The sequence below is a fragment of the Bubalus kerabau genome, chromosome 7, assembly GCF_029407905.1.
Source record: "Bubalus kerabau isolate K-KA32 ecotype Philippines breed swamp buffalo chromosome 7, PCC_UOA_SB_1v2, whole genome shotgun sequence".
NCBI lineage: Eukaryota > Metazoa > Chordata > Mammalia > Artiodactyla > Bovidae > Bubalus > Bubalus kerabau.
Window position 1 is genome coordinate 94,571,777 of NC_073630.1, and position 21,200 is coordinate 94,592,976.

The window sequence follows — 21,200 nt, forward strand, 5'->3', positions numbered from 1 at the left end:
GTGGAGGTTTTAGTAAATCTTCTCATGTACTTCGTCTACCAGGATAAGGCGGGAAGGCGTAGGAGTATTTTGGTCCTTATGATAGTGATAGATAAAGATGCCTTTAAATGCACAATTTGGTTAACTGGGAAACATACATAATCATTTCATCACTCTATTTGACCTAGAAATTAGATTCTGTTTCTGATCTTGTGACAGACTGGTTCTCCGGCTCATCGTGGGCCAGATTCGTTCACATTCATTCATCCATATGCTCATGCATTCATGCAGGCCAGAAGAATCCACTAAGAGTCTGCCATGTAGGAAGCACTGGGGTCACCCTGAAATCAATGGTATCCTAGAAGGGGAATCTCCAAAAGAGCATCCAACCCCTTCTCTCCCTATCAGCTGTCATTCTTCCCACCAACCCTGCAAAGTAGGTCCATGGGGCTCTGACATCATAAGCCCAAATACAGCCATCACCCAGCTTAAATCATTATTAAACATGGGCAATCTTGCTTCATCTATACTCCCACTCCCCATCCTCTGATTATTTTGAAGTAAATTCCAGACAACATATAACCTGTAAATATTTCAGCAACTATCTCTGAATCCATCTTTATCTTTTTGTTAAAATCATTTATCACCATCATATTTGCAATAATTACTTAATATCATCAAATATCCAGTCAGTGTTTACATTTCCCCAGTTGTATTTCCTTTAACAATTTGTTTAATTGAAGCAGGACCCAAATAAGGTCCAAATGTTGTAATTGTTTATGTGTCTTAAATCTCTTTTAATCTGTAAGTTCTCCCTCTACCTCTTTTTATTTATTTAAGCCTTGAAAAAAAAATTATGTTAACAACCAACTTTTGTCCTATAGTGCATGCCTGAATTTTCAGGATACTTTCACAGAGCCTTTATAACAATAAGCTGACAACCAGGGGGTCAGAGTCCACCTAGCACCGTGATTAGAGCATGAATTCCAGGGCCTAACTGCCTGTGTTCATATCAAGGCTCTGCCACTTAATAGTCACATGAACTGACCTCTCTGTGCCTCAATTTTCTCATCTTTAAATAGGGGTTCACAATAGTACTTTCCTCATTGGGTTATTTTGAGAATTAAATGGCTTGATGTATGCTCAATAATTAGAACAGTGGTGCATAGAACACAGCAAATGATACATTATACAGATGAAACTGAGTCAGTCAGGCTGACAGGTCCAAGGCCTCACAGCTAATGGGTGGCAAGGCAGAGACTAGCATCCTGATTTATCCCACTGGCTTGATACTGTTTCAGACCATTGATAAATGAGAGCTCTCACGTGGTGGGCATCATTCCGCCCCTGGCCAGGATGTTACTGCCTTTCTGTTGTTAAATCACTGGGATGACTTTAGGAAACTTCTCCAGGTCTCATCTCAGTCTCCAGATCTGCAAAGTGGTGGAGTTGGAGATATATCTCAGGCGCCTGCAATCCCTTTTAGGAGAAATCCCAGCAGAAGATGCCCTTAGCAAGCCTAGCAGGAGAGTCATACAGTCTGCTCCACGTTGGCGCCAACCACAGAAGCCTATAGATTCCCGAAAGGAGTGTGATCCACCCCCAGGCCTCCAGGAAATGAGCTTCGCAGCGCTAACCGCTACTCCCTCAGCCTGACTCAGGGGGCAGGCCGGTACCCATCACTCTCCCCAGGTTATCCGTAATCCTGACTCACGGCGGCCCTGATGGCAGCTTCCCGGCTTATTCACACGTCCAGGTAAGGGGAACGCCTCCCCCAGACAGCTTCAGCGGTTTCTGCAGCAGGAAACCAGCCTCATTGGACGTCTGTCGTGCCTTTGGTTACCTAAGGCCCGGCAGCAAAACAGGAACTTCATCCCATCAGGACTGCAGAGGTGAGTGAAGCTAGGTGCTGCTGATCATCCTCAAGCAGTCCTGCTGGGGTCCTTGAGCATGTGATAGGCGGCTCTGCAGAGCACCCCTCAAAGCCGCAGAAGGACATCCAGCCGTTCTCAACTTGTACGGTCTGAACAACTACATACAAATAAGTGAGGCTGTCAAGACTAGCAGTAAAGATATGTTACAGGGACTTCCTGGTTGGTCCAGCAGCTAAAACTCCCCACTCCCAATGCAGGCCACCTGGGTTAGATTCCTGGTCAGGAAACTAGATACCACAGGCTGCAACTAAGATCCAGTGTAGGGCTTCCCTGGTAGCTCTCTGAAAAAGAATCCACCTGCTAATGCAGGAGACACGGGTTTGATCCCTGGTCCTGGAAGATCCCACATAGGATGGAGCAACTAAGCCCATGTGCCACAACTACCGTGCTCTAGAGGTTGGGAGCCGCAAATTCTGGAGCCTGGGCACCCTAGAGCCTGTGGTTGTCAACAAGAAGCCACTGCAATGAGAAACCGGCACAGCATAACTGGAGAGTAGACCCCTACAACTAGAGAAAGCCCACAGGCCACAAGGAAGACCTAGCACAGCCAAAAATAAATCATTTTTTTTTAAAGACCCTGCTCAGCCAAATAAATAAATAATAAAAGTTTTTTTAAAAGATATGTTAGGATTTTCTGTCAAATAAAAATTCAATGAGGGACTTCCTGCCAGTGTGGGCAGGAAGAGGGGAGACAGGCTTTGGATTCACCCCAAATTAAAAATCTCAGCTCTGCCACCCCTCAGTGGTGCAACTTTGGATACATTGCTTGAGTACTTCTCTGGGCCTTGGTTGCAATTTTGGATACATTGCTTGAGTACTTCTCTGGGCCCTGGTTTCCTTGTAGGTAAAATGAAGATGATAACATTTGCCTCGCGGATTATGGACATTCAGTTATACAATGCAAGCTACATGCTTAGCACAGTGCCTGACACATAATAGATGCTCAACAAACATTATCAATATCTATACTGACAGTAAAAGACGTTCTCTTAGCCAGTTCAGCAGCTTAAAGGAGGCTTCCAATCCTTATACAGAGCAGTCTGGTGGGTGCCCGCAGCATGTTGAACATTTGAAACCAGAAGCTTCTCTGTAGTGCTTTCATGTATGTCTGCTCCAACTACCTGAGTTGTTTTCGTCTCCAAACCTGTTCTGTGTTGTCCTCAAACCTCTTTATCCCAGCTGAACTTGTCCTTGTAATTAAGTGATTTTTTAACTAATTAATTAATTTGGGATGGGCTGGGGAGGGAGGTGGGAGAGGGTTCAGGATGGGGGACACATGTACACCCATGGCTGATTCATGTCAATGTATGGCAAAAACCACCACAATAGCGTTAAGCAATTAGCCTCCAATTAAAAACAACTCCCTTTCTTATGCTGGGCGCTGTGGCTGGAGCTCTGTGTCAATAACCTCTTTTATTCGTCACAACAATTCTCAGAGGGAAATACTACAAGCCCCATTTTACCCCTGAAGCTTTAAGTCACCCACCTAGTAAGAAAAGGAATCAGGGCTGGAGCCAGTTTTTCCTGACTCTGAAGTCCATACCTTTTTTTAACCTTTATTTTATTTAAGTGTAGTTTATTTACAATGTGTTAATTTCTACTGTACAGCAAAGTGACTCAATTATACACCTATATACATCATTTTTCATATTCTTTTCCATAATGGTTTATCACGGGATAGTGAACATAGTTCCCTGTGCTATACAGTAGGACCTTGTTGTTTATCCATTCTCTAGATAAGTTTGTATCTGCTAATCCCAAACTCCAACCCACCTCTGCCCCAATGCCCCACATCCCCTTGGCAACCACAGATGTGTTCTCTGCATTTGTGAGTCTGTTCTGTTTCATAGATAAGCTCATTTGTGCCATATTTTAGATTCCACGTGGATTTCATACGATATTTGTCTTTCTGACTTACTTAGTATGATCATCTCTAGGTCCAGGGTCCATGCTTTTAATCACTTGCGACCATGCCCTCCCATTCCTCCAGTAGCTGACAAGAAATAAACTGGGCATCTTTGGGGCAGTTTGATGAATCAGAGGGAGTCCTGAAAGGACAACTCACTAAGTTAACCTCCCAAAATTGTCGTGTCTCGTTAGATAATGACCATGACGTCTACTAGAGAAGGCAGTTTTTCAACTGTTGCTCTTGGCTCCTGAACCAAAGCAGAAAAGACATAATCCCTGATCTGAAACCTGTGAACAGCCTCGTCAAACCGCTTCAGTCCCTGAGCCTTTGGATAACCCCCTCCCCATCCTGTTTGGCTTTGTGAGGTAAGCTATATGGAAGGAAACAGTGTGGAATATTTCCTGGACAGATCCTTTCTCTTGCTGAGGAGACCTATACACACAAGTAAAGAAAAGACACTAAGAGAAAAAGATATGAAGGAATTAAAAGTATAGCGAGGGTGTGATTGTCCACAATCCAACTCCAATCAAGGATGGATAGATGATGTTTGGCCGTCATTATAAGAGGCTCTGGTTGATAAATACTGTCTGGTATTTCCTTGCTGACTTCTTACCCTCACACCACAGGCCCTGATGGCTGTGGTCCATTATGCAAATACAACTCCCTGAATCAAGCTGTGGGTGACTCACCCACCCCCTTTAAAGCCACGTTGGGTTCGAGGCAGTGACTGCTCAGATAGAAGCCATGGCTCACAGACCCTGCTTCTCCTACTGGCTATTGGTCTGCTGGTTGGTGGTAACTGTGGCAGAAGGTAAGGGTTTTGCTTTTATTCTCCTGTGGGTCCGCTAATTAATAAGCTGTGTAAAAAGAATGAATTTGGCTCCATGATTATACATATCCATGAATTGGAAATATTTACGTCAGCTTCCATCAGCCTATGTGGTTAAAGAGAAAGACACTGAATTTTATCATCGGAAGATGCTGGTCCAAGTCTCAGTCCTAGCTATATGACTTCAGATGCACTTAACTGCTCTGAAATGCATTTCCTCTTGTGTAAAGTGACGGCATGAATGACATCCATTATTATGGGGGTTGTTAGGACCAAATGAGCTATCCTGCAAGAAAAGCTCTTCAAGCTTCAAGCACTATATGAATACTAGTTATTATTGTTGTGGAGCTAACAATTTCCCCCCTGAATTACAGCAATGTCCACCTCTTTGATTTCCCAATAAGCGTGGTAATTTGCACATGGTGGGTGTTCACTTTCTGTTTGTTAATGCTTTAATCACGTCTAGTCAGTTGTGTCCTGGTGCTGCGGAGGTGAGCCTAGACTTCTTGCTTTGAGATTCTATGAAATTCAATTTCTCCACTGCTCCTTTCCTCTTTCCTTTTCCCCCACTACAAAATTTCCAGGTGGCCTGAGCCAGAGAATTGGTTTGCAAACCCTGGGGAAAGGCAAGAAAAGGAGGAGAGCCCCAGGAGTCATACCAGGCCCTCCACCCCTTTCATGTGGCCCTGGAACTTTGCAGGGGTGCAGCCAGACCCTACTGGACCCTAGTCATCCCCCAACCAGTTTGCTGAGCCCATACACCACAGCTCATAACAGAGTGGACAGGAGCCGGGCCATTGGAGCTGGTGGTTCCAGAAAGTGAACCACTCTTCAGGAAACCCTATAAACATGTAGCTACAGAAGTTATAATGAAATTAGAGGTGTATTCACTTTTTTTTAAGCACTACTAAAATGTGGTTTCTGTTTGGGGCTCCCTCTTTCCCATTGTCCCTCAGACTGGCCTCAAAGTCCTTCAAATGCAGCTTCACTCTCTCCAGGCAGCCCTGGTTCCAGGTCATCACTTGCTTACACCTGTCCTGGCTCTGCCAGACAGGATCACGTGCGGGTCCCCGAACTCACCCCGTCCTCTCTCATCTCCATGGCAACAGCTGTGGCGAGCCCCTCCCCTGCTTTCACCTGTTTATTACAATTCTGCTTCATATGACGTCATTTAGTGTCACTATGGTACTACCTTCACAAGAGTTTTCTTAAGATATGTAGTTTTAAAATTGCAATCTCCCTCTATCTGACATTTTTGAATTCTTACAGCAATTCGCACATCGCCCACGGTACTTGCTGCGTTATGCTCTGTATTATAGATCCATGTATTTGTAGCATCTCCCCATAGGCCCTGTTTCTTCATCTCTGCTTTTGCCGCAGCTCCTAACACAGTAACCTGCACACTGTTGAGTCGACTAGACTCACAGCACAGGATTGAAAGAGGCCTGTGTGAACTTGTGTGAAGTGGGCTCCAAAGTCTTTATCTGTAAAATTAGGGACTTGACCAAAACTAGTCATTCTGTGAGTCTATGCAGTGGATTAAGTTGCAGTTATTGTGAGCAAGTTAATCACAGGGCTTATATTTCTTTTTGGTTCGCCTCTGAAGGCACCTGAGAATGTATAAAAGAAGAACTGCATACTTATACATCAAGTATAAAGCTTACTTCTCTTAAAAATCAGGGTAGCTCACTACAAAACAGCTATTGTCTGCCCAAACAACCACAGACTACAGGTAATTATATTTTCTAAAAGGAGGTCATCTCATCCTTACTTTTTTTAAAAGTACTAGTTGGTGTACTATGAATTTCATGTCTAGACTATAATAAACCCACTTAAAATTGATGTCCAAACTCCAGCAATAGTTTGGCTTATTATCCTCTAATTTTGAATGTAAATTATTTTTGAAAATTTTATGGGTTTGGCAGGACTTCCTTGGCAGTCCAGTGGTAATACTCCACGTTTCCACTGCATGGCACATAGGTTTGATTTCTGTTCTGGGAAATGCCATGTAACCAAAAAAAAATTTTTTTTTTAATTTTTTTCTGAGACTAGAATGAAATACTCACTTAGACTTACAAAAATCTGCAGAAGTGAACTCAACATCCATTAATACAATCCACACCTGCCTGCCTCGCCACTCATTCAACTCATCTGTTATGTACTGGGCATAAGTACTCATGCTAAGCGAAGGACTGTTTATAGCAATTACCAATAGGGGCTTCCCAGATAGTACAGTTGGTAAAGAATTCACCTGCAATGCAGGAGACTCCGGTTTGATTCCTGGGTTGGGAAGATCTGCTGGAGAATAGAAAGGCTACCCACTCCAGTATTCTTGGGCTCCCCTTGTCACTCAGCTGATAAAGAATCCTCCTGCAATGTTGGAGACCTGGGTTCGATCCCTGGGTTGGGAAGATCCCCAGGAGAAGGGAAAGAATCCTCACTCCAGTATTTTGTCCTGGAGATTTCCATAAACTGTATAGTCCATGGGGTCGCAAAGAGTCAGACACAACTGAGAGACTTTCACTTTCACTTTCAATGACCAATAGAGTCAACAGTCCTCCTCATCTTCATGGAGGTTCAATAACGTACTAGCTCAGTTCAGTTCAGTTCAGTTGCTCAGTGGTGTCCAACTCTTTGCAACCCCATGGACTGCAGCACAACAGGCCTGCCTGTCCATCCCCAACTCCCAGGGTTCACTCAAACCCATGTCCATTGAGTCCGTGATGCCATTCAACCATCTCATCCTCTGTCATCCCCTTCTCCTCCCGCCTTCAATCTTTCCCAACATCAGGGTCTTTTCCAATGAGTTGGCTTTTTGCATCAGGTGGCCAAAGTATTGGAGCTTCAGTTTCAGCATCAGTCCTTCCAATGAATATTCAGGGTTGATCTCCTTTAGGATTGACTGGTTGGATCTCCTTGCTGTCTAAGAGACTCTCAAGAGTCTTCTCCAGCACCACAGTTCAAAAGCATCAATTCTTCAGTGCTCAGTTTTCTTTACAGTCCAACTCTCACATCCATATCTGAGCACTTTACATATCTTATTTTAGACACTACAACAAGCCAATAAGTAGCATTGTTTTCTCCATTTTAACAAATAAGGAAAGGCAGACTTGGAGGAAGCTATCAATTAAGTTATGGAAGCTGTCAATAGTCACACAATTATTAAATGGCAGAGCTCATATAAGTCATAGAGCTCAGGGATTCTATGCTGTTTCTAAAAATTATGAAAGTATGATAACATTTACAAGTGACTTGGAAAATGCAGAACAAAGTTATATATAGTTCCACTGTATATTACAATTATTTTTTAAGTAGATAAATTAAGATTTTTAGTTGGAGTTAAAATAGCACACTCTCAAAAATTAATAGAATGAATAGGCATAAAAGTAGAAGGAGGTAGTGGACCTGAAAAGCATTATGAACAAATTCAATGTAATTATGATTTATACAATTTTCACACCACAGCAGAATACAAATTCTATTCAAGTTCCCAAAGACTGTAAACCAGGAGAGACTGAAACATATCCAGGGGTGTGAAACAAGATGCAAAAATTTCCTGGTCTAAAGGTACTGAAATCATACACAGTCTGCTCTCTTAAGGGATCCTGTGCTTTTAAACACTATGCTATTCTCTCAAAATGTTTCCAATCTGCATTTAAATATTTGACTAACTTTAGTCTAATTAAGGTTACAGAAGAGCTCTTATTTTTGATATTCAGTATCTTTGGTGTCATGGCAGTATGCTACCTAGTGAGAAATATTTGCTTGTTAATAATCACATTATCCCTGAGAGGTAGGAAAGTGATAACTTTTGCAATTATGGAAACTGAGATCTCTCTCCGTCTGATCAAGTTCACTGTAGGCACAGCGCTAGCAATCAGGAGACCAGGCATGCACGATGATCTCGCAGGTACATCAGTGGAAGAGGAATATAACCACTGAATACTAATCACATAACTGATAGATATGGTGAAAGTGGACTCACGGAGTGCTATGGAAGCATATTGCTAAAGGCCTTAAGCCAGCCTCAGGGGAGGGAAGACCTCCTTGAGGAAATGAGACGTGAAATCTGCATAGAGATAAACCAGGCAAAGAGAGCAGGAAATGATGTTCTTGGCATCTGGAACCAACTTTTTAAAAGCCCAGGACCATTGATGATTGCTGTCAAAGTATCTGTCAACATTTGTCAGAAGAGAGCATTGACTAATACTGGACAAACCAGGGATTTCTCTGGTGGTCCAGTGGTTAAGACTCTGAGTTTCCATAAGTAGAGTGCACGAGTTCGATACTAGTGACAACACTAATGCTTATTTGTGGGATGGCGGAAACAGTCAGATTCCTATGGATTAAATAGGGTGGGGGAAAGGGAGTCAGGATGTGCAGACTTCTCTTTGAAGTGAGAGAAGTAGAAACAAAGAAGTTCATGGCAGATCACTGAAGTTTTCTCTCTGAAATATGAAGCAAAGTAATCTGCTTAGAAAGGTCAGGAGAACTGTGAAGAGAATTCTTCATTAGAAAAGTCAGGAGAATTGCGAAGAGAATTCTTCAAATGAATGAAGAAGAATGAGAATGTTGAAGGGGCTTTGAAGAGACTATGGGAGGTTTAGAAGACAGAGAGAATGGATCAGATCAAGGACAGACAGAAGAATTCAGGAGCAGTATTAACTCTTTGGAGACCATGAATGGCATCAACCCACTCACTCAGATGTATGACCTGAACCTCGTAAAAAGCCTGTGATGGTTCCCCAAATAAGTCCCTAAAGTTCCCATATGTTACAACACTTGAGCTAGCCAACCAGGAACCTGAAATAGTCACCACGTGTCTAGTCTGCTGGGGGAATGTGGTTTTACGTGAGCTAGTTACTGGGACAAGCATATATCTTGACCTTGAGTCCTGAGAAATTCCTGGAAGAAGAGAGCATTGACTAATATTGAACAAATCAGAGACTTCTCTGGTGGTCCAGTGGTTAGGACTCTGAGTTTCCAAAGTAGAATGCACAAGTTCGATCCTTGGTCGAGGAATTAAGATCTCACATGCTGCGTGGCATGGTCAAAAAAAAAAAACAAAATAAAAAAATTTTTTTTAATTTTAAAAAACACTAGACATCCCAGAGTCAGGGAAACACTAACAACTCTAACACCCCAATGTCAGGAGGATTTGGTAAGTAGCCTCAGTTTTAAGAAGTAAAATGAGCACAAAGGGTGGATATTTTTAAAAGCTAGAATCCAATTCACTGAGTGGCAGAGCCCAAGACCTAGCTAAACCTTATCTGATAGCAAAATGTCCCAGTGGAGCTCAAGAATAAGGCTAGCTTCCTCTCTAGGCACTGGATTCTCAGCAGAAAGTTTTTATGTTAAAAAGGTTCATAATTAATCTGACTGTATAGGAGGAAAGAATGAGTGATATGGCATTAAGTCATTTTCTGTAGTTTGAAATGTCTTAATCCAGTTTCAACCATAACATTTTAATACTCAGTAGCCTGAGTGGATATGGGAGAAAGAGTCAGTATTTAATTCACCCATTCAAGCTGGATTAACAAAATAATAGAGGTGATTATTATAAAGATATTTCCAAGAAACTTAAGTACAGCCAGCCCTCAAAAAGACCAACCCTGGAAAGTCAAGAGCCGAGGTTACTCTCACAATCACCCTGTTACCACATAGGCACTTGTCTCTTTTTCTCTTTGAGAGGCCTTCCCCATTTTACAGCTATGGAAAGACTGGCTCAACTGGCCAACTCCTGACTCTCCAGCCTCTCCCCTACACCTTCTCCTTACATCCTCCACTGTGTCACTTTGTTGAAATTCTTTGATGAAATCTGATTTGTCACTGGCCAGTCAATGAAAGAGTTGAATGTCTAACAATAGTCCTGTGAGGAATTCATTTTTTCCATCATTCACACTCAGCTGCCCTTTCCAGACTTGTATTGGCAAGTTTCTAAAGGAGAGAAGGGATAATTTTCTAAAGGAAATCTTGTTATTTCATAGCCAATTTGATTAAATGATATAGCTAGAGGAAAGACCTTGACACTGGATATTGATCCAAATTTCTTCTTGGAAACTTGTCACCTGGTCCTCACTGCTCATTCCTCTGCTGCCTGTAGACTCTCCCTCTGTCCTCTTCAGGGAGCAATTTCACTGCTGGGAAAGTGAAGCAAGTCTTTTGGATTAATAGCCTTTGGGGGGACAGTTACTTTTCTTAACATTACATTTTTTTCCACCAAATTTTCTTATTTATTTATAATTTATGCACAATAAAGGCAACATCTTAAAAGTGCCGATGAATCACTTTTTACATATATGCATATGTGCATATAATCATATGTGTGTACACATATATTTTTGTGTATATTTATATGTATGTGTATAAATATAAATGTGTGTGCATATCTCCATATTCATGTAACAACCACCCAGATCAAGATCAGAAGAATTCACTGGTTCCTTTCTCCACTAAATAACACCTACACATAAGCCTAAGCTGTTTTTCACTTTTTTTAAAACCATTCAGTTCAGTTCATTTGCTCAGTCGTGTCCGACTCTTTGGGACCCCATGGACTGCAACATGCCAGGCCTCCCTGTCCATCACCAACTCCCAGAGCCTACCCAAACTCATGTCCATCACATTGGTGATGCCATCCAACCCTCTCATCCTCTGTCGTCCCTTTCTCCTCCTACCTTCAATCTTTCACAGCATCAGGGTCTTTTCCAATGAGTCAGCTCTTTGCATCAGGTGGCCAAAGTATTGGAGTTTCAGCTTCAGCATCAGTCCTTCCAATGAATATTCAGGGTGACTTCGTTTAGGATGGACTGGTTGGATCTCCTTGCAGTCCAAGGGACTCTCAAGAGTCTTCTCCAACACCACAGTTCAAAAACATCTTCAGTACTCAGCTTTCTTTATAGTACAACTCTCACACCCATACATGACTACTGGAAAAACCATAGCTTTGACTAGATGGACCTTTGTTGGCAAAGTAATGTCTCTGCTTTTTAATATGCTGTCTAGGTTGGTCATAACTTTCCTTCCAAGGAGTAAGCGTCTTTTAATTTCATGTCTGTAGTCACCATCTGCAGTGATTTGGGAGCCCTCAAAAATAACGTCTCTCACTGTTTCCATTGTTTCCCCATCTATTTGCCATGAAGTGATGGGACTAGATGCCATGATCTTAGTTTTCTGAAAGTTGAATTTTAAGCCAACATTTTCACTCTCCTTTTTCACTTTCACCAAGAGGCTCTTTAATTCTTCACTTTCTGTCATAAGGGTGGTGTCATCTGCATATCTGAGGTTATTGATATTTCTCCTGGAAATCTTGGTTCCAGCTTGTGCTTCATCTATCCTGGCATTTCACATGATGTACTCTGCATAGAAGTTAAATAACCTGGGTGACAGTATACAGCCTTGACGTACTCCTTTCCCAATTTGGAACCAGTCTGCTGTTCCATGTCCAGTTCTAACTGTTGCCTCTTGACCTGCATACAGATTTTTCAGGAGGCAGGTCAGGCAGTCTGGTATTCCCATCTCTTTAAGAAGTTTCCACAGTTTGTTGTGATCCACACAGTCAAAGGCTTTGGCATAGTCTATAAAGCAGATGTAGATGTTTTTCTGGAACTCTCTTGCTTATTTGATGATCCAGCGAATGTTGGCAATTTGATCTCTGGTTCCTCTGCCTATTCTAAATCCAGCTTGAACATCTGTCATAGATTAACATAATTTTCCTTGTTCTTGAACTTCATATAAATGGAATCATACACTAAATACTCTTTTGTGTCTAACTTCTTTGGCTCAACATAGCATCATAGGATACATCCATGTTGTTGTATTCATAATTCTTGGTCTTTATTACTGAGTAGTATTTTATTATATGAATACATAGTTTATTTATCCTCACCTATTGATGGTTTCTGTGTGTATGTACTTAGTTCCTTCAGTCATGTACAACTCTTTTTCGTAGCCCACCAGGCTCCTCTGTCCATGGGATTCTCCAGGTGGAATACTGGAGTGGGTTGCCATACCCTCCTCCAAGGGATCGTCCCAATCCAAGTCTCCCACAATGCAGGCATATTCTTTACCATCCAAGCCACCAGGGAGCCCACTGATGGTTTCCAGATTTAGGTTAATATGAATGAGAGTGCTATGCAGATTTCCTTTGTGGTTAAGACTCTGCACTTCCACTGCAGGAGGCCCAGGTTTGATCCTTGGTCAGAGAACTAAGATCCCACACACCCCACAGTGTGGCCAAAAAAAAAGCTGCTTAAAAAAAAAAATTCTTGAACTAATCTTCTGTAGACATACGCACTCATTTCTCGTGGGTAAATTCTCCAGCATGGAATTTCTGGGTCACAAAGAGTGTCCGTGTCTCATTTTACTGACCTAGACAGTTCTCTCAAACATGCTTTAGGGAGACTCTAGAATTCTCCCTTCCATTCTTTCTCCTCTGCTACACCTGAAGACTCTCCCTTCTGCTCCTGTCATCAGGCCTATTTCCTGACATGCACTTTTCTCCCCACAGGACAAGAAGTGGTCACTCCTCCTGGATACTCACAAAATAATGCAAACCCTACAGACTGCGAGATCTTTACACTCACCCCTCCCCCTGCCACAAGGAACCCAGTGACAAGGATCCAGTCCATCACCAGGACACCCAGGTGTCCCTTCCATTTTTTCCCGCCACGATGGCTCCGAGTCTACATTAGGTTTCCATACAGGCCTTACCCTCCTCCAACGTGGAACCACCATTTTCAATTCCATCCATATTTTTGTCCATACAGTCGCCTTCCTCCTTATTACAATTATTTCCCCAGGAGAAGACTCTGGAGAGGAAGTTCCTCTGAGGAAAGCAGAGAAAAGAGAGAAGCCCCAAATGTGCTGAAGTAAAAGAAGCCAAGGCCTCAGAAAAGACTAGAAAAAGATTTGTGTTTTCAGTTTTCAACTAAAACAATTGGGTTGGAAAATTATGCATCTTAAACTCCACTGACTGGAAATTGTTCTCCTTGTCAGCAGAGAACGTATTGGTTTATAGGTTATTCATGATAACAAAATAGAAGCAATAACGACATTATTCTTATGCTTTACTTTTTATGATCACAGCATTTTTATGAAGAAAAGTTCTAAAATGAGTGGTTCTCGTAATTCCTATCATCCTGCAATACCGGAAGAATCAGCTCCATCTTCTAAATCACAGTGAAGAGCATTTAAATAAATCGAGACTGCTATAAACCAAATGGAGACATTAATGACACCCTTTTACGCTTACTGGAAAACTCACAAAGCAAGGCATATTTACAAAGTGATCTTTAAAAGAAATTATAAAAGACAGAAAGTTTTGTTTTATTCTGTTTGGCAGTGGTTATTCATTCATTTTTAACTGACATAATATTATATTAGTTCCAGGTCATATAACATATTGATTCAATATTTGTATATATTACAAAATGATTACAATAGTTCAGTTAACATCTGTCACCATACATAATTACAAAACTTCTTTCTTATGAAGAGAACTTTCAAGATCCACTCAGTTTTCCAACAACAAAAACAAATTATAAAGATTAAAACAAAAAGCTATGGGGAGTTTAACAATAGGTACTACTTTAAAGATACTATAAACTAAATTACCTAACCAAAAAAGTTCTTTTTAAACTGCAATATCTAAATATACTTTAATGTTAACTGTTTAAGCCACCAGTGAAAACTAGTTTGATATGTATCTCACTGTTTCTCCTATTATCTTCGTATGCATGCTAAGTCACTTCAGTCGTATCCAACTGTTTGTGACCCTATGGACTGTAGCTTGTCAGGTCCCTCTGTCTGTGGGATTCTGCAGGCAAAAATCCTGGAGTGAGTTCCCATTCTCTTCTCTTCATATAGATACTAGTTTAAATTATATACTTGCCCTAAAACTTTCAACATGATTCTAGGCTCAAAATTCAAGTACGGAGATGTTCTAGTAAGTCTAGAACTCTAGTAAATCTAGAACTCCACAGACACAAATTCAGTCAACTATAGTTCCAAATAGGAAAAGGAGTACATCAAGGCTGTATATTGTCACCCTGCTTATTTAACTTATATGCAGAGTACATCATGAGAAATGCTGGGCTGGAAGAAGCACAAGCTGGAATCAAGATTGCCGGGAGAAATATCAATAACCTCAGATATGTAGATGATACCACCCTTATGGCAGAAAGTGAAGAGGAACTAAAAAGCCTCTTGATGAAGGTGAAAGAGGAGAGTGAAAAAGTTGGCTTAAAACTCAACATTCAGAAAACAAAGATCATGGCACCTGGTCCCATCACTTCATGGGAAATAGATGGGGAAACAGTGGAAACAGTGTCAGACTTTATTTTGGGGGGCTCCAAAATCACTGCAGATGGTGACTGCAGCCATGAAATTAAAAGATGCTTACTCCTTGGAACGAAAGTTATGACCAACCTAGATAGCATATTCAAAAGCAGAGACATTACTTTGCCAACAAAGGTCCATCTATTCAAGGCTATGGTTTTTCCAGTGGTCATGTATGGATGTGAGAGTTGGACTGTGAAGAAAGCTGAGCGCCAAAGAATTGATGTTTTTGAACTGTGGTGTTGGAGAAGACTCTTGAGAGTCCCTTGGACTTCAAGGAGATCCAACCAGTCCATTCTAAAGGAGATCAGCCCTGGGATTTCTTTGGAAGGAATGCTGCTAAAGCTGAAACTCCAGTACTTTGGCCACCTCATGCAAAGAGTTGACTCATTGGAAAAGACTCTGATGCTGGGAGGGATTGGGGGCAGGAGGAGAAGGGGATGAAAGAGGATGAGATGGCTGGATGGCATCACTGACTCGATGGACATGGGTCTGAGTGAACTCCGGGAGTTGGTGATAGACAGGGAGGCCTGGCATGCTGCAATTCATGGGGTCGCAAAGAGTCAGATACGACTGAGCGACTGAACTGATAGGAACCTTGTATTGTGAGAAGGCAATACAGCAACAAATCCCACAGGCTCAGCAACAAATCCCACAGGCTGTGTTCATTTGTTATTGATATTTCTTTAGCCATTCTGTAAAATACTGCCTCCTCTTTGTGTGTTCACCTTGCCTGTAACATAGGAACCTCGGTTTCTCATATGTGGTCAGTGGCTTACATCTGTTCCTCCCAAAAACTATGTGCAAAGTTGCTGCTGCTGCTTCTACGAAGGAAAAAAAGTAGGGGTTTGGGGGCACACAAAGACATGGAGATGCTGGGAATGTTGCCTGGGAAGTGGAGAGAGATATCAAGTCATCATGCTATGTTTCCTCACTATATTAAAAGATAAAAAGAAAAACACTGTTTTCTTTACTATATAGCAGATTTTCATCCTAAGAACAGATGTTTGCTTAGAAATCACAAGCTTAAGTAAACCTGTATTTGAAATCCTCATTAAGTTAAAAAAAATCTATATTTTGTAATAAACTTGCTCACTCATTTGCTTTCTTTTTGGTTGATGGGGCATAATCTGAAAAGGGCCAACCTTGGGCAAACGTGAAGACAGATCAGTGCTGTATTTGAGCCTCACCTCCCTCCCTGGACCTCCTGATTTATTACCTCTCACTCTCACCTCTCACTGATCACCCAGCTGTTCCGTGAGCTCACCACACTCCACCGCCCAAAACCAACCTGGTTCTGACAGGTCTTTCTCTCCCCAGACATTTGAACTTTTGCAATCCAGTATCTCAGCGTGGTTCAGCCGCTTAGTCACGTGCGATTCTTTGTGACCCCATGGACTGTAGGGATCGCCATTAAATCTGCTCTGAAATCCAATCCCTGAAGGCCTTGTTAGTGATCTATAAACCTCAGGAAAACTAAGACAAACTAAAAAAGGTGTAACAGCTTCAGTGCATCCGTTACAGAAAGTGGGCTACTCCTGGGGTATTTCACAGTAAGACCCTTTTTCAAAATGGCCTCAGATAAAATTACATCATTTCTCACCCTTGAACATGCATAGAATAGCCTACCTGAGAAACAGCCCACAACCACAATTAAATGTATAGGCCTTTGTGAGTTTCCAAATCCAAATATTACTGCTCCGTCATGTCTGACTCTTTGGGACACTTTGGAGTATAGCCTGCCAGGCTCCTCTGTCCATGGCATTCTCAAAGCAGGAATATTGGAGTGGGTAGCTGCTATTTCCTTCTCCAGGGGATCTTCCCGACTCAGGGATCAAACCCAGGTCTCCTACATTGCAGGCAGATTTTTCACCCGCTGAGCCATCGGGGAAGATCCTTGTGAGTTTGGGTTAATACATTTTTCTTTTAAAATATGGAGGTACCTAGCAGGTTTATTTGCCTGGAAAATCCCATGGATGGAGGGGCCTGGTGGGCTGCAGTCCATGGGGTCACTAGGAGTCGGACACGACTGAGCGACTTCACTTAATTTTTTCACTTTCATGCATTGGAGAAGGAAATGGCAACCCACTCCAGTGTTCTTGCCTGGAGAATCCCAGGGACGGGGGAGCCTGGTGGGCTGCCGTCTCTGGGGTCGCACAGAGTCGGACACGACTGAAGCGACTTAGCAGCAGCAGCAGCAGCAGGTTTATTGACTTAGGGGGATCATTTTCAAGTACTAATATGTCAAAATGAACTAGTTTACAGGTGTTCCTCTTAGCACATAGATGGGATTGTCTGCTTCTGCAGCAATGGCAGTCTGTTGGGAACATGTGACTTTTTTAATGCATCTTTTATACACGCTTTAATACATCTTTTGCTTTGTGGCAGAAATAGCCTATGCAAGTCTAATTATACTAAAAAGGCGTAACCTGAATCGAATCATCCAGCAAACCCAAATTTACAAAACAACTGCTCTGTAAGTTCTAAAATATGTGGATGTCAGGGTAGACAAAGTGTAAAGACGATTAAAGAGACTTGACAACTAAATGTAACATGGCCTGGAGCTGGGACGGAAAGGGAGATATTGCCATAAAGGGTATTATTGGAACAACTGGAAAATTTTTATGTGAACCATGTTTTAGGTAGTAGCCGTATATCAATGTTAAATTTTCTGAGCTTGATAATTATGTAAGAGAAGATCCTTAGATAAAAATCTGAAGGTAAAGGAATATGTTTTATGCAACTGTCTTAAATTATTTGGGGGAAAAAATGTGTGTGTGTGTGTGTGTGTGAGAGAGAGAGAAGGAAGGCGGGGAAGGGAGATAGAGGGAGAAAGGGGGAATAGGAGGGAGGCTGGGAGGGAGAGTGAAAAAAAATCGTGGGAAAATGTTTTTATAATTGATGTATTTGGAGGAAAGGCATATGGCAGTTCTTTATATCATTCTTGCAACTCTTCTGTAGCTTGAAATTATTTCAAAATGAAATTAAAAAGACATTATTAAAAACAACACAGGACCTAGCAATAGGGGTTTAGTTGTCGGGGAGGAACTGGCCTGTTTAAGGTCTCAGGAAACAGATGAGGAAGATGACAGTTGAGACTGGGGAGCGGGGTACAAAAAGAAGGAAGATTAAAAAGAAGATCTTGGGGGAAATATCCTGCATTCAGTGCAATGAATGCGGCCGCGCTGCACTGAAAGTGGCCGCAGTCATCTGGGGAGGACAGCGCCCCGCAGGCCAGGCTGTCCCTGCTACCCCGCCTCCCCCCAAGAAGGGGCACTTGACTTGTGGGAGGGGCTACGCCTACGTGGACTTTAAAAGTATCTAAGATTCTGGTGTACACTCAAGATGAGATGTAACTCATATTTTTGTTCACTGAGATATTTTGTGATTAAAAACTCTGAGCAAAGTGGAAATGCAATAATTTTAAAGGAATTTTATGTTGAGTTCTGCCAAGTGAACATATCTTCTTTTGGTTTTATTGTGTTTGTGGTCAGTATGAAGAAAACAAAATCTCTGCTTACTGTATCTTTTCATAGTCATTGTAACAAGAAGCAAACAGTCTTTTGTGGTCACTGTAAAATGACTATAATGTTTGGTAGCAAACAGAATCCATGTACTCTTACTAAGGTTAGATAATTTGTTGTATCTTCAGTCCAAGGTCTCTTTATGCTTTTTAAATAATCCAGTAGTAGAGTAGAATCTATTAGCCAAAATCAGTTTGGGAATTAAGAGCAAAACCTGGGGTGGGAGAGAAAAGGGTGGACTTTTACAAGATACAATCAGTAAAAATTCAGGGAAAGATCTGAAAACCCTGTATGATAATTCATACTTGTTCCTGAACTGTGCCCTGAGTTGGTAATGTGGGACTTCCCTGGTGGCTCAGACGGTAAAGCATCTGTCTATCAATGCGGGTTTGACCCTGGGTCGGGAAGATTCCCTGGAGAAGGAAATGGCAACCCACTCTAGTACTCTTGCCTAGAAAATCCCATGGACTGAGGAGCCTGGTGCAGGCTACTGTCCATGGGGTCGCAAAGAGTCGGACACGACGGAGTTGGTAATACCAGTAGCTTTTTATCATATCCCTCTTGTCCTTAAATTTTATTTTAAAAAATTTATATCCCAACACTTTCTGCCCTTGGAATTTTTCTGTCTTCTGAGTTTTTGTTTTTGTTTTTGTTTTAATGTTTAAAAATATGTCGGCATGATAGTCCAATTTTTAACTAGTGACTTGGACAAGAGGAGAAGGGGACGACAGAGGATGAGATGGCTGGATGGCATCACTGACTCGATGGACGTGAGTCTCAGTGAACTCTGGGAGTTGGTGATGGACAGGGAGGCCTGGCGTGCTGTGATTCATGGGGTCGCAAAGAGTCGGACACGACTGAGCGACTGATCTGATCTGATCTGATCTGGGCATGATACAATTACTAGAATTTAAAGAGTGGTAGTCACGCCCATATGGGGAAAGATGTTTGGGTGTGTTCTTTTGAAACTGAAACTGTAAAAGTAGGTGCTTAAAAGATCTTGTTTGCTGCTCTGTATGGTAAAAACTAATTCTGTTGTATCATGTACATAATTACTTATCATTTTCTCCCTCCTGAAAGCATTAATAAAGGTTTGGTTCTAAACCCCTCCAAAAAAAATTCACAGAAAATTAACCATGTATTTATTCTTGCCTTGAAGCTAAGTTAAACATAAAATTCTATTCCTACATCCCACAGTATGACCGACCTTGTAGTGATTCATATGTTGATTATAAGAGTTATGGGGCGTCTAGACTGGTTCAGCTGAAACTCATGTTCACTGGTATCTGGGGAAGACAGTTTTTAATTGGGTAAGGAGAGGTAATTCAGTTGGAGGCTGGGGTCTCAAAGGGAGAAATAAAAGATATAAGATGGCATGTCCTTCCACAACCACCACCTGGATTGAACTGGAGCTGGGTGATGAGCACCAGATGATGATCAAAATGTCTTTTTTTTTTTTTGGTTACTCAGTGTGGCATGTGGGATCTCGGTTCCCCAACCAGGGATCAAACCTGTGCCTGGATGCCAAGGAAGGGCCCCTGCCAATGTCTTTAAAAGAAACTTTAGGGTCTTCCTTGGTGGTGCAGTGGCAGAGAATCCTCCTGCCAATGCAGGAGATGATGGGGCTCCGACCCCTGGTCCGGGAAGATCCCACATGCTGTAGAGTGACTAAGCCCCTGTGCTCCAGAGCCCAGGACACAGTTACTGAGCCCAAACGCTGCAACTACTGAAGTCCGTGAGCAGAGAGCCCATGCTCCCCAACAAGAGAAGCCACGGCAATGAGAAGCCCTCACACCACAGCTAGACCGCAGCCCCTGCTCGCCACAACTAGAGGAAAGTCTGTGCAGCAACAAAGACCCAGCGTAGCCAAAAGTAAATTTTTAAATAATTTTTAAAAAAAAAGAAACAGGGTCCCAGAGTCCTTGCACGTGTTCTCTGCCTTCTCTTTCCCAGCCTAGCCCAGCCTCACCACAGTGGACACCTTCGTGGGTACCTGGAAGTTAGTGGATAGCAGGAATTTCAATGACTACATGAAGTCTCTTGGTGTGGGTTTTGCTACCAAGCAGGCAGCCAATATTACCAAGCCTACCACAGTCATCGAAGTGAATGGGGACACAATCACCATAAAAACACAAAGTGTCTTCCAGAATAGGGAGGTCAGCTTCGAGCTGGGAGTGAATTTCAATGAGACAACAGCAGATGACAGGAAAGTCAAGTCCATCGTGATGCTGGATGGAGGCATTTTGTCCACGTGCAGAAGTGGAATGGACAAGAGACAACACTTGTATGGGAAATAGTTGATGAGAAACTCATCCTGCCGCTCACCCACAGCAGTGCGGTTTGCAATCGTACTTACATGGAAGAGGCATGACCGGTCCACTCCTTTACTGACTGCTCTTCTGCCAGTTGGCTACTCGTGGACTCGGCACCAGATTGCCTCATTTTTCTCCCCTAGCATTTTATATAAAGCTACCTTGATTGCGGAAATTTTACTGGTGTCAGGTGGCATCAGCCTGAATCCAGTTCCAATCTCATTGTGTATGTTTGGTTTTTTAACTGCATCCAAAGGGTGCTGCTCTGAGGTCAATAACACAGCGCCAAGGCCAAAAAAAAAAGAAAAGAAAGAAAGAAGCCTTTAGGAGCCTCTGAAAAGAGCAGAGCTGCTTTGGGATCAATGTGACAAAGTA

The 21,200-nt window shown here is 42.2% G+C and overlaps 1 protein-coding gene and 1 pseudogene across 3 annotated transcripts; both read left to right on the forward strand.

The window, feature by feature from the left end:
• Positions 1 to 1,567: 1,567 nt before the first annotated feature.
• ODAPH (odontogenesis associated phosphoprotein) lies at positions 1,568 to 14,944 on the forward strand. Of its 3 annotated transcripts, none has more exons than XM_055588808.1 (4): positions 1,568 to 1,871; positions 4,014 to 4,187; positions 4,449 to 4,633; positions 13,161 to 14,944. In XM_055588808.1, the coding sequence occupies exons 3-4, from the start codon at positions 4,567 to 4,569 to the stop codon at positions 13,523 to 13,525; spliced, it is 432 nt and encodes a 143-aa protein (XP_055444783.1). In that variant the 5' UTR covers positions 1,568 to 1,871; positions 4,014 to 4,187; positions 4,449 to 4,566; the 3' UTR covers positions 13,526 to 14,944. The 3 variants fall into 3 exon arrangements, 2 of the variants coding, with proteins under 2 accessions (XP_055444783.1, XP_055444782.1); XM_055588807.1 differs by having other exon boundaries at positions 1,568 to 1,735; XR_008717196.1 differs by lacking the exon at positions 4,449 to 4,633 and having other exon boundaries at positions 1,568 to 1,735; positions 13,161 to 13,293.
• A 4,503-nt stretch (positions 14,945 to 19,447) lies between these two features.
• LOC129657114 (fatty acid-binding protein, heart-like) lies at positions 19,448 to 20,884 on the forward strand (annotated as a pseudogene).
• Positions 20,885 to 21,200: the final 316 nt, after the last annotated feature.